This window comes from Merops nubicus, unplaced genomic scaffold, assembly GCF_000691845.1.
Source record: "Merops nubicus isolate BGI_N331 unplaced genomic scaffold, ASM69184v1 scaffold13401, whole genome shotgun sequence".
Classification (NCBI taxonomy): domain Eukaryota; kingdom Metazoa; phylum Chordata; class Aves; order Coraciiformes; family Meropidae; genus Merops; species Merops nubicus.
In genome coordinates this window covers 38,026-51,932 of record NW_008589103.1, presented here as the reverse complement: position 1 = coordinate 51,932, position 13,907 = coordinate 38,026, and the positions used below count along the sequence as shown (strand labels likewise).

The following is a 13,907-nucleotide window of genomic DNA, read 5'->3' as shown; positions in this document are numbered from 1 at the left end:
TTTTTATTTTTATTTTTTTTTTTAAACCCAGAAAGATCCTACCCGGTAGTGAAGTGCTTCAAATAAAAGCTGAGTGTGGGTGAGAGGGCTGGACCTAAGCCCAGATATAATCTCAGCTTCAACCCACCAGTGTCTCAATGCATAATCATGCAAAAACAAGTCACATGCTTTTAACTCTCTACCAGCCTCTCATTATTGCTCTGCAAAGACTGCCAGGTTTTCCCTTAACGGGAAGTAACCTGCAGCATAACTGCAGAAAGAATTGTGAGATCTATCTCCAGAGTAAACTCACGAATACCAAAACACAAAAAAGACTTCACTACAGGAATGCACAGTATATGAAAACTTAAACTGTGTTTGACCATCCAACTTGTCTGGCTGACATGGACACAGACACTGGACAACCACACTCAACTCCTCCCTGTGTGGCAGGCAGCACAGCTTGCCCGGATGCTTCTCCCAGGCTAGAGTTTCATTTGATCCAGAAATTCTGGGGGCTGGATTGCAGGGATGGATCTGCTCATGAACACTGAGGGAACTGGCAAATTGCATGGATCAATACCAAGGCTATTATGTTCAATCTTTAGTGTTCCCCAAAACTGTGGAAGCAGCCCTGCTAGAGAAGGAAAAGTGACTTTTTCTGCTGAATTATAGCTTTTGTACTTTCCAAACCAGAATGTGTCTGTCCCATGAGACAGCTGATAAGTGAATAGCATCCACTTTATAGCACATCAGCTTTACTTAAGCAAAGCTCACTCTCTCAGGAAAGATGATAAAATATTTTTGTTCAGCAGAAAAAGCAGCCACCATGAAACAGTGAATTACATGAAAGCAGCAAGTAATTCACTGGAAGACATTTAGAATCATATTTCAAATTTACATCTATGCCAGTCAGTCATAAAAAAAAAAAAAAAAAAAAGTGCCTCTGCTAGCAAAGAGAAGGAAAAAAAACAGAATTGTCATTGCATGATCTCATGCCACTTTGTAGACTTTGGGCAATACCAGATTAATCACAATGGAACACATCAGCAAAGCTGTTTTTAGATTGTTGAAGAGGAAGGCATTATTATATAGGAGATAAAAGACAGCCTCTTCAAAAAGTTGCCTGAAACTCAAACTGACCCCCTGACTAGTATAATCTTTATGTTCATGAAGACTACTGCTTATGCATTTCTCTACTGCTATTTCTCCCATTTCTGTGTCCATATCCTTGTTAGGAATAATAACCAGATAGATAGATTAAAAGGTCATCACTGAAGATCTTGTTTTGTATTTCTGGCTTCTCCTCAAGCAGGAAACATCATAAACCTCAGAAGAGAGACTGCTCTAAACACAGTTTTCCCCCTAATTTCAACACAAAAGAATGTCAGATAAATTAAGATCCAAATACTTCTCTGGCATCCCAACAGACATTGAAGTTTTCACATCATTTAATGACAAATAAAATATGTTGTGTCTCAGGGCATGGAAGGCACTAAAATATCACCTGAATATCTCCCTCAAGAGAATATTAACAGAAGAAGCTTCTAACGCTTGGAGATCTTCCTTTATTAACTTGCCTCAAAGTAGCAGACCACTTTCTGTTTCTTGATTTTTTAGGGGAAGAGGGTTCCACGCTGCCTTTCAAATATGATAGAGGTGTACTTCAGCTTTACTTCCAAAACTGTGAACTCACCACACAAATCTTGCATGAGAATTTCATTTGTAAATAAAATAATATTTATACAGCTGTTTGATGAGTATAGTTGAGTATCTAATGAACAACCACTAAAGGACTTTGGACAGTGAGTACACTACCTATATCATTCTTTGGATCCATCCCTACCTCATGGAGTGACAGGCAAACCTTTTGTGTTCTGAATTCATGTTCAGAAAAAAGAATCAAGAACTTTGCCTAGCTGAGCCTCCAACTCCATTGGCTAAGTCCATAGGGTATTTTGGATATCCTGTCCATTGCTGTAGCAGCCCAGAAAGAACTATAACCATCTCCAGGTGATGCTGGTTTTTGAAAATAATCAATAAGGGTTGGCTGCCCTTCAAGTGAAGAGAGCATATACCTTAACTTCACTGTTTATTTCATCATGACAAACTTTGGAAATGTTACCAAAGAGGGGAAAAAAAACCCAAACAAGCAGAGTTCATAACTATAAGCTGTGGATATAAGGCATATTATCAGATATGGCCTGATAACAGGCTGTCGCATGATACTGTTGATTATTGGTTTTCTGCTTTCTTGATTCATCCAAATGTCCTTCTGCCAGTCATCTGAAAGATCTGAATCTTTTGGTTTTCATTAAGCAAAGGAGCCACAGCACTGACCTGTCTCAAGTTTAGACATTTCACTTTGTCCTTGACGAATGAAAGTTCCCAGACACACACAACCGAGCTTGTTCCAGATGTGATTATGGTAGTTGCTGAAGGACACACAGCACAGAGGCACTTTCCCCAGTCTGCCATACACTCGAACGTAGTCATGTTCTGTACAAGAAAGCAGCTTTAAGTCAAATACATTTGTTAATACCTATTGACAGATTCAGTTTTCAGAGCTGAGCCTCCTTTTCTTCAAAACCAGGTAAGAAAACCTCATGATAACCAGTCTCTATGCTCACAGCACAGCTGCATGACAGGTACACACACAGGCTGTGGCTGCATGCAGCTGTGCTTTGGCTCCAGGACCAAAAAGGAAGGTTGGGCAAAGGTCAGTATCTTATGTCTTCGAAGAACTGAGTCCCAGTCTCTGTTGTGTTACAGACTTCCTATGTAGCTTTGGGCAAGTTTGTTCTGCTGCCATATAGTGACAGAATTAAAACATTCAATGTAGATTAAAAAGAAAGCTCAGGCTGTGACAGCCACTGCTAACAGAGTTAATGCCAGGCTCTGCAACCCTCCTCTTACTTGGACTGAAAAGCCAAAGCATTAAATCCCATTCTGTGCCAACAGCTCTGTTAGCAACACCAAGCCAGCCTAAACCAAGGTTGGGTCTATTACCCATTGCTACAATTGTAGCACAAACATCTTTCTGCTCACATTCTGCCTTAGTGCTCTGCCAAACAACAGGGACAACATTATGGTGTTAATGATTCTGGTGGAGCTGGATGGCACAGCTACAGAAAAAAACCCAAACCACAAATAGAATAAACCTTTACCTACTTACAAGGAGGAAAAAAAGTTCTTTTAAGCTTGTATCCAGAAGCACTGTTGACACAGAGGGAACTCAAGCTGTACTCACAGCTACTTCTCTTTTCTTACCTATAGAAGCACTATGAATTGCTAAGCACTGATTTTAATAGAAAATAATGGACAAATATTCCAATAACTTTATATAGGGAGCAGAAAGTAAAATACGTCTCATGTCTTTGTCACTTCCATTGACTCTGAGTATGTCTGTAAAACATAATGATGTGGCTTGGACAAATACTCAAGTCAGGATCTTGCCAAATGATGTGTTCTGCTACTCTGGTAGCCAAGTTAACTCAGAGGTATTTGTACATCTTAACATTGTACCAGACACATCCACAAATCAGTGGGTTTGTGTTAGCAGCAGAAATTGGATCTGTTAAATGCCTTAACAAGTGGCATAATGGCACAGACTACTGATTTTTAAAAGCAAAGAAGTAAGAGTATTAACTTTCTCAAATAGATTACATTGTTATTTTGAATGAATGCACTGGGTTAAGCTTGGGAGCCAGTGGGGAATTGACAGATGGTCCAGTCTTAATGCTAGCAGAAAGTTCTGCACAATGAAATTTCTAATCTGTGGCCAGGAGACCTTGTGTTGTCCTTACAACCCATGAAATGGGGTTTCTCCTTTATTTTGATAGACAACACAGTCACTAGAAGTTGAACTTCAGATAATTTAGAGGAGAAATGCCACATTTTTGAGCAGCCCAGAATTACTTTGTACTCGGATGGTATATCCAAACTGAGATTCCTCAGGAAGCTTGGCTGTGATATAGTCCTGTACAGCACCCTCTGAAATTAGCTCCCCAACAGCCTCTGAAATGAATGTCCATACCAGCCAAAGACCACAATATACTAATAGTTCCTGGAATGCTTAGACTTCTTATTTACCTTCTCAGACCCATAGTTGCCAAAGCAGCAGGTGAAGTCTTCAAATCCCCAGCAGAATGTTTTGCTCCAAAGAGGAGGAATCAAAACCTTATTTTTTACAACAGCCAGAATGCCTTTCTCAGTATGAACAATGTGTCCAATAGCTCCCTTGGGATAGTCTGACAAGACAGAGAACATACTTAATACTGTTGTTTTTCAGAGCACATATGTTAAGTTTCCACCTTGCACAGCTTGTTTGATGGGGCTGTCAAGTCCCACAACTGGGCTCAGTTCTGTGGCCAGGTCCATAGAGAGAAATCCACTCCACAACTGAGATTCCAGGCAGAATAGTGGAAACACTCCTCTTTAAAGGACCATATAAAGCCATGCAAAGGGAGTGACATGCTCCAAAGAAGGGGGTTTAACACCAGTGTCATTAAGCTCCTTTTGACTGGCAGACTGTCTTATGCCATGCACTACAAAGGATGGCAGGCATGTCACCAACAGCCTTGGTAGTATAGGTATGGGAATCCACTGTCCCCACAAAGATCTGTGATGTAAAGAACACTGTGAGATAAAGAAGGAGACACTGGAGTTTTCCAGGCTTCTTCATGATAAGAACCATTGCAGACTAAGAAAGAGAGGAAAAAAATAAAAGGTTGGAAGATAGAAAGGCAGGGAAAGACAGACTATTTATTTGCTGTTGAATATAAAAAGAGAGAATGCAAATGGAAAACAGTGAGCTTTGTCTCAATGTAACATATTCAGAATGCAGAAAAAGAAAGATGTGTCCTAAAAAAAAAAAAAAAGGAAAAAATCTGCTCTGAACTTTACAACAGAAGTTTCAAGATCTCTCTTGAGTATTCAAGTATTTTCAATGCCCACTCACAATAGACATGTACACAAATAACAATGGGCAGAAGGGATCTTGGTTGTATCAACTTGTACAAAGCTGTATTACTATTTTTGTGCTCTTGAAAATCCAGATTCACCCCATTCAAGAATTCCATACTCATTCGCTCAGAAAATGGAGCACAGCCCCTGCAGCACCTTTTATTGTAACTGGTGAAAGCTTCAGATTTTGCAGGCTGCTTATCAAAGGAGGAAGAATTCCACTTGAATGAAGGGACAGCACAGTCTCTCTTCCTGACGGACTTTTCCCTTGGGTATTCCTGGGTGGATGTGGCTTCGTGAAGAGCTAGAACAAAGGAATGGCCTTGAAAAATGAATCTCTATTTGTTAGATCATGCAGGAAGGACATCTCTTAAATCCTTAATCATAGATTGCAGGGTTATCATACATGAACCTCTTCATTAAAATAAAATCTTACCCTTATTACTTTTTCATCAGACTACATCACTTCCTCATAGAGATAGGAAGCTAATCCCAGCAATTCAGGAGAAGAGACAAAAGCATAGGTGAGACTTTGAGCTGCTTTTATGGACTGTACCCATTCCCAGACTAGGGATTACTCGTGTGACTTCTCTGAAGAAGCCAGATTTGACAGCACAACTGTATGGCATAGAACAGGAACAGCACGGTGAGAAAGTGGAACCACCACATGTGTGTACTGATGTAGTACAAGATAAACTAAATTATGCTCTCTACTCTCATGATAAAGTGGTACCTGCTTTGGTATCTGTCCAAAGTTGCTGATAAAACCCAGGATGGTGCTCTTAATCAGGGGATCCTTAATGTTGTTGAGGTCCATCTTATCTCCATAGAAGTAAGGGTGATAGGTGTTAACTGCCTCCACTGCAGCTGAGCCATGTTGCTTGTGGCCAAAAATCAGATCTATCCAGCGATGGAGGTGTGCACTGACATAGTCACTTTCCAGAGCCTGAAACCAAAAGAAAATTATTTAATTCAGTAGAGTGTGTCTATTACAAATGCATTACACCACTTTCCAGTCCTTGTTGGAGATTGCAAGTGAAATCGTCACTCTTTTAGTTCCTCCAGTACTGCCATTTTCAGCACAACCTCATAAAACGTTACCAGAGAAATGAAAGGTGGATCCCCATAGGAAAAGGAAAAAGAGTGGAGCATGCTTGACTTAAACACCAGGAGCAATATCCTCAGAAACAGCACAGGCAGGCTCATAAAGCAAAGTGCAAGCAATCCACAGATCTTGGCACATCCTCCAGCTTCCAGCACGTGTTAAAGCCTGTGCGATCATGCCTTCATCAATACTGTTACTGACACAAGGTAGTTTAAATGAGCAAAACATTTGTTAGCATTTAGTGCCACCACTTTTGTACAAACATGCCTGAGTTATGAATCACACCAAGCAGCAGAGATTATATTTGAGAAGATACGTATCAACAGACTGGGAAGGGAGATGACTAGCAGAGTGGCTTTAAGCTGGGTCTGAAGGATACAGCAGGAGTGGTTGCATGCCATGAAGCAGCAAAGAGAATGTAGAACTTGTAGTAAAATAGCAAAGGTGCTTCAAGCCAAGACAGGGAAGGGGGTCTGCAGTAGCAGAGCTGGGGTGCAGCAAGGCAGCTGTATGACAGAAGCTTCAAGACTGCATGAGTTTAATCAATGAGCATTTTCACAGGGCTTAAGCAGAGGCAGGTGCAGCACTAGATTTCCTCATCCTGGAAAAACTCAAAGTCTGAACTTTTTTTTCTCCAAAATAAGGAACGGTTAACTTTATTAAATTTGCCACCCATAAGGAAAAGTGTGTGGATTAATAGGACCAGAAAAAACAGTTACTGGAGAAGATTGGGAACGATGGGACAAAGCAATGCATCTGCCTCAATGTGGGCTCCCTAGAAAGCTCAAGATAACCAGAGTGGAAAACTTGTGCTCTGAAGGCCCAGACAGCAAGTTCATAAGCAGCAGACACAAGCTTGAACTGAACCTTTGCCCACCTCCAGGTTAGCCAGCCTTATCCGTGAGGCTTTCATTAAATGCTACTGCCCCTGCCATCACCTGCCTCACCACATCTTTGTGCATTCCCAAACAGCCTTGCCCAATGATTCAAAGAGCAGTGTTAAGCATTATTAAAAATACTTTCTTATCTCCAAATCATTTGACTGTGCAATATTCCCTGATGCTCAGTTAAGGGTCTCCCAAGCAGACAATCCCACCCAAAGCACAGCAGAAACATACTAGCTAATGGGATCCAGAACAATGGCTCATTTCACAGAGCAGACAGTTAGCCCAGTGCAGCTGGTTTAAATGACCCTGCCCACAACTATAACGATCACAGGGCAGCTCAGAGAACAAGCATGGAATACAATATGTGACCTGCAAACAACAGGAAAACACTTATGAACAGACTCGGAACTCATCCTCATTAATAAAAACAGTTAGTCCATGAATTACAAACTGTAAATTTTGCCTGGCATCACTGCCAGAGGAAAACAAAGCAACCGACAAAGCTACAACTGTGCAGCCTCTCAGTATTTCACTGAGCACTATGAAAAGCCCAGCCAGGGAGGGAGAACTTGTGGTGGTTTAAGGAGGAAGTAAATAAATCTCTTTAGTAGACTAGATTCCTAACTTATTAAACATGAAACGGGGAGCTACTCAAGGTTTGATATGAAGAACAATTCTTTGCTCTCATATTCTTTAAAGCAATAGGCAAACCTCAGAAGTGTTGACCTGGATATGTTTAATGCATCAAACTTACAGTGAACCCTCCTAAAAATGACCCTGATACCAGTAGCAAGTATATTCAGTCTTGTGGATGATTTCAGAGGAGACAGAAACCCTCCAGTTTCAGAATTCAAGATATCTAGCTCTTCACTACAGTGTAGGTGAACTTTCCGGGACTGGCTAATCAACTTTCTCCCCATAGCAAGATTTCTTGCACCCTGCCATGTAACACCTAGTACAAGCTATGGTTGGAGAGAAAGTATTGCACTGACTGTACACGTGAGGACTGATCAGGTCTGGCAAATCATTAAGAACATGCATCTATAAATGTGATCTTTCGTTTGCTAAATTGCTCCTATTTGAGATTTGAATTAATTTGTAGAAGTTGTGTGGCTTTATCAGCTGTGCCAATGTTATCGAATAGTGCAGCTCAATGGAAGCAGATCTGTAAAACAGAACAGATGGAAGAGGTGGCCCAGTATCCACACAATGTGCACTGTGGGGGCTTTACTTCAAACTAGATCTGCTCTGCTCCCACAGGCTGAATGCCACCAGCATCTGGAGTGCACAACTGGAGTGCAGCTTTTGATTTCATTTCATCCAAAACAAATCTAGTTCAATCTGAGATTGCTCTACAATGACAACAAAACCATGCTATGCAGGGATGATGGATAGATTCGTTTCTAAACTTCACCCTTATTCCAAAGTACAAGGCAAAAGCAGATGTTCCCCATTGTATCTAAGTGCCTTCACAGTGCTCACCATTACATAAACAGTAAGGAGCACAGCTCAGTACTTTACACTCCATCAAGCCACAGTGTAAGAGACAGCATTTCTCCCTATGTTTTTCTTTGAAAAACATGAGCATAAAATGACAGCAGCTTTCAGGCATCCATGGATTTCTGTCTGCAGCACTTCTGTTCAGGAAGGACAGCATTGTCTTTCTCACATTTGGGAAACTGGACAACAGAGATTAAGCACCTTGGAAGGTCACAGAGTGAGCATGAGATAGAGCAGATCCAGAGCAGGAACCAGAGAGCCCTAATACCTCCATGTCTTCATTGTAGTCATGGGGTAACACCAGGGAACTGTTGCAAGTTTGACTTCAGTGGCCAAACCATATTTGCAGCAGGTACACTGAGTTCTTTCCTGCAAAGGAAGGAATTGGGCACTCCCAGCTTGGCTCAGCTCTTCATTTTAGCAAGGACTGTACTTCAGGCAGCAAGCTTGCAGTGCACACAACACTTACATAAGGATCTCCTTCCTATAGTAGATGTCCCATCATATAGTTATTGTCACTGTAACCTCAGGTGTCTCTTCACTTTCACAGCCTTTCAGTGTGACTAGAGCTCTGAGCCTCTAACTCACTCTCTGGGCAGCTTCAGAGTTGTCTGACTCAGTAGTACCTATTATTGCATGTACAGGAGCTTAAGCAACCTGAACATGGCTCTTCATCTCTCTGCATCTCAGTTCTTTGACAAAAACATTTTCTTCTCATCCCCTCAAGCTAATAGGTTGCAAAAAAACAGGGGACACAGTATGACTGAAAAATGGAAGCTAGGTTCTAGAGGAAACCCAGACACTGTTCTTTCCAAATCAGAACATAAAGCCCAACTTTCAAGATTTCTTGTGTATTAAAAATCCACCCCCTCCTGCTGCCCCAGTTATAAATACAGAAAACTTACATCCCTGTATTTTGCTAATAATGAAGCTATATGCCATACAATATTATTTTTAGTAGCTACATCATAAAATATTTTCAGTTCAGCCTGTAATCTAATACAAACATTGCAATGAAAAGATAATTTTAAAATGTTTTGGTAACAAAGACAGAAAGTTGAAATTATTTATTGAGACATTTTCTTGTTACTACTGAATACACTCCCATTTCAACCTGATCAGTTTCTAGTGAAAAGCTTTTCCATACATTTTTTTTTTCCCAAGGAGATCTACTCTTGGTGTGTTTGTCAACCCAGTAACACAGGGCTGTGATCAGAGTTACACAGGTAACTGCTATATAAGAAATATAAGGCAAAACAACAAACAAAAAGATGAATGTAGCTTCTGTAAAGGGACTGATAAGGTCCTGAATATGCTGTAAATTCAATGTATTGTTTTGAGTTACTAAGCTGTGTGGCAGCACACCACTGAGTCAAGCTATTAGGCATGGAAACACTGAGACCTGCTAACAGTAGTTAAGCAGCTACTCTCCACACCACATAATGCAGAACATCATTAATTCACAAGATTTCATGTATTGAGGTAAGATTTTGGGGTAGGTTCTGGTAGGATTCAGAATGTGGTAGATGACTACTTTAAATCACATTTTAAAAATTATTGAAAACAACATTTTTAGTAAGTATATACAAAAGTTATCCATTTCAAAATAGGTAAAGTAGCTAGACAGAAATGTAACTTCTTTTAAATACTTTTTAGATTTATTGTTCTTACAGATTTACAATAAAGTGTTCAGATAATGAATTTAAAACAGAGATTAAAGGGAACCTCTTAACCAATTAAACCAAAAATTGAAATATCTCACTATATACTCAACAATCGTAAAAAAGAAACAAAGGCAGGACTACTGCACAAAAAAGTAGGCAAGCACAGGCTCAGATTGCCTCCATGCTCAGTCACAGGAAGAACCTCAGTATGTTTGAATGAATCCAGAGTTGAGCAGTCTCACTCTCACACTCAAGTTATTCACAGGCCAAAGTGTTTGCAGCATCAAGAACTGATAGAGATAGTGTGGGATGCAGGTGCTACAAAATGCTGACTTGTCTTTGGAATAGACTCTTTTAACACTTAATGCTTTGCATGATATGCAGATGAAGCACACTACCAGGAACCTGTTCTCTTAAAACGGGTTTAATAGAAGAAAATTTTCTTCAGGATGGATTCACAGGCCATAGAACAGCTTATAAAGGATCTTTTTTTGTTTCCTTTTTAAAACAGGGGTACAAATGGCATTCCCAAACACAGGACTAAGGCTAGATTACTGACAGCACCCAGGTGGCTGCAGGGAGAAGGAGATGTAAGAGGCAGCCAGAACAATTAAATCAAACAGATACATGGAGTCTCAAGAAGGAAAGGAGAGACACTTTAGGTGTGAGTACTTCTGCCATAGACAAATGCAAAATATAAGGGCACGAAGGAGGAGATTCCTATGTAATGTCAAAAAATCAATATGTCCCTTTCCATTTATCTCTGTACAGATTTGAAACAAAGTATCAGAACATCAGACAGAATAAATTAAGATTCAAGAGAATGCTCAAGAAAAGCATGTAATTGATTTAATGGTATGAAAAATCACAAAAATAAGGACTCTGGATACAGCACAGAAGTGAAAAGCAAGAGGCATGAAAATAATGGAACTTATAATGGGAGCATAGTGGTTACTCTCAATGGTAAAGGGAACAGTGGAGAAAATAATATTTACAAGACAAAAATATTACTCTGGTTTTGTTCAAAACAGGAACAAAAAGTTAAGGCAGTCAGTAAGGAGGTCAGAGACAGGATTTAAACCAGCATTTGGAGACATCATCCAAGGACAGGCTTATTTAGAGGTATCAAAACAGAGAATGTGATTCTATCCAAAGGTTTGGATACAGCCACTTACAAAGTTTATAGAGTGTGAAAGTTGAATCCCCAAGGGCAGGACCTGCATAGCATGGGAAAAGTGAGAAACCCCCAGTGAGGCAGCGAGAGAAGGTACACATGACAAACCAGGATGATATAATGCCTTCAAAATCACAGGCTATCTGTTTAGTCCCACCAATGCTAACACATAACCACCACACTTCTTGTACACAGCAACATTTTGCAGGCACTCACAAATACAGATTGACTCCTTTTGCCATTATCTGATGAGATAATGCAGGGGCAATATAGTACAGCCCATTCCCTTTTTAGCTCTAACAAAAAGAGAGACCTGCACCAAGATTGCTACAAAGTCTGTGTTCAATGCAACAGCCTTCATAGAGCATTGCCTTTGCACTCACTACTACATAGCAGGTGACATCATACAGAAGACTTTCAAACTATTAATAGATAGCACTAATTGCAGTAAGTCTCAGGACTTGAAAGCTCTTTTGCTTCCAAATTGCCAAGGCTGACTCCATTAAAGGCAGGAAATTACACTGGGTTTTCATTCCCCCAAATAAAGAAATAATTGTAGTCCTGTTGTGACTCAGACAGAGGTAGGCAGTTTAAATAAAGACACAGCTAGTTAGTAGCAAAATGGAACTGGATGTATGTAAGTGCCATGTGCATGCATTTTTATGTTTACATACACTTACAGGCTGAGATAGGTCCATGCCACAGACCTAGATACAAGCCTCAGCTGCTCTGGAAAGTTGGCCTTGATTCAGGGTGAACTGTTAGGCAGACAAGTAGACATGCAAAAGTTCAGAACCCACATGAACTCCACAATGGCAGAATGCATTTGGATCTAACATTTTGGTTTATATTTCTGGCACTCAGAGTTTCATTTTCAGTGGTCTCCATTTCAGTATTTTGTCACAAATCTTGATATTCACTAACCTGTCTGTGCAGGTGAATGAATTTATGGGGGTCCTCATCTGCCCAAGGAGGAAGCTGCACATCTCCTAGCACTGTTCCATCCTGCATGCAGCCTGCAGGAATTACAAAGGGAGAATTAAAAACAAGACTCAAACACATTGCAATTAGGAAGAGCTTTTCTAAAACACTGAAGTCAAAGGAAAGTTTCCTCATCGTGAGGGTGGTGAGACACTGGAACAGGTTGCCCAGGGAGGTGGTGGAAGCCCCATCCCTGTAAGTTTCTAAGGCCAGGCTGGATGGAGCTCTGAACAAACTGATCTAGTGGGAGATGTCCCTGCCTGTGGCAGAGGGGTTGGAACTAGATGATCTTTCAGGTCCCTTCCAACCCTGACTATTCTATGATTCTATAAATTGAGGTGATTTTTATGCATAAAGTTTTGGGTACTACATCAATTACAGTCCCATAGAACACTGTAGAAACAATTTCTCCTCAAATTTCCAATTCAGTAACAAAGCACTGAGAAGATTTTCTAGTAACTGTCACTAATACAGTAAAAATACACGTCCTCATCACACAAGACAAACTTATCAGCACAACTTCCTTTTTACACATAATCCTTCGGAACCTAACTGCCAGATATTCCTACTGAAGCAACCACCAAGGGGGATTTTGTTCTCAAGTCTTTTGCTATCTGGTTCCTTTCAGAAGGTGAGCCTATGTTCTTATATCAGAACACAGTGCTGCATAACTGGATGAATTCAAATCTAAGTTGAGGCTCAGGTCTGGGACTGCAAGTTTCCTCACAATGCAATTGTTAACAAATTCAGGTTCTTGTCTTTCCCTGTAATAAAATCTTCCTCTATATTTGTTCTGTATTGGCAAGATTCTCGTGTCTTTTTAGGTCCCTCCACTGGATTCCACTCAGCCTCTGGATCTTGATTTCAGCCAGGCTCTGTTTCTGGGCCTCCTCTCAGGATGAAACTACCCCAGTCCTCCTTATGTTTTACCAGCCTTCTAACACGTTATTCTCATTTTTCTCTTTGCTTAGCATATCTCATTTTATTAAGATCTTAAATACAGTTACAGCTAGACCTCTATACTATGGGTTAAATTGCCTTTGCTGTCTCCAATTTAGAATGATTCTTAAGGTATTTATCTTCTGCTTTCTTTGTTAACCAACCTGTGTCCACTGAAAAAAAAAAACCAAAACAAAGCAAAACAGAAAAATCAAACAACATAAAAACCAAAACCAAAACAAAACAGAAAAATCAAACAACAGCTTTGCATTGCAAATTATGTGAATTTCCTGTAAAGTGAAGTGAATCAGGACTGCTATGCCTATTTCTGAATACTATTATTTTCCAGATTCCCTCTGACTCTCCACCACTGATGTAGAAAGGTCTAGAGATAGTGTACAATCAGAAGGGATTGTGAAGCTACTTGAGGCCATGGATAGTATAGGAATTTCATGTTAATTATGCAGAACCTGTCAAGATTATAGTGAGGAGTTTTGACAACCATTTAACAATCAATTTGTCTCCAAAAGTAAAATTAATGTATGGTTCATAACCACATAGATGCAGACCAAATTTTCAAAAGCAGCTAGCTAGATTGCTTATATCAGTATCCACCTTTGTCTGAGAAAATATCAATTCCTTTGCACAGTAAATAATAGGAATTACTATCCCTTCTGAGCTGGAAACTTTGTGGTTCTGATATAATTCAGATA

At 40.1% G+C, this 13,907-nt stretch overlaps 1 protein-coding gene across 1 annotated transcript in view; it reads right to left on the bottom strand.

Moving 5' to 3' along the window:
- Positions 1-13,907, bottom strand: part of WDFY4 (WDFY family member 4) — a 30,144-nt gene that overhangs the window by 8,503 nt on the left and 7,734 nt on the right. Inside the window, exons 6-10 of the mRNA XM_008949478.1 lie at positions 12,199-12,290; positions 5,678-5,890; positions 5,101-5,248; positions 4,072-4,229; positions 2,320-2,478 (exon numbers count right to left, since the gene is read on the bottom strand). Coding sequence (XP_008947726.1) covers positions 2,320-2,478; positions 4,072-4,229; positions 5,101-5,248; positions 5,678-5,890; positions 12,199-12,290 — 770 coding nt within the window. The remainder of the gene's footprint in view (positions 1-2,319; positions 2,479-4,071; positions 4,230-5,100; positions 5,249-5,677; positions 5,891-12,198; positions 12,291-13,907) is intronic.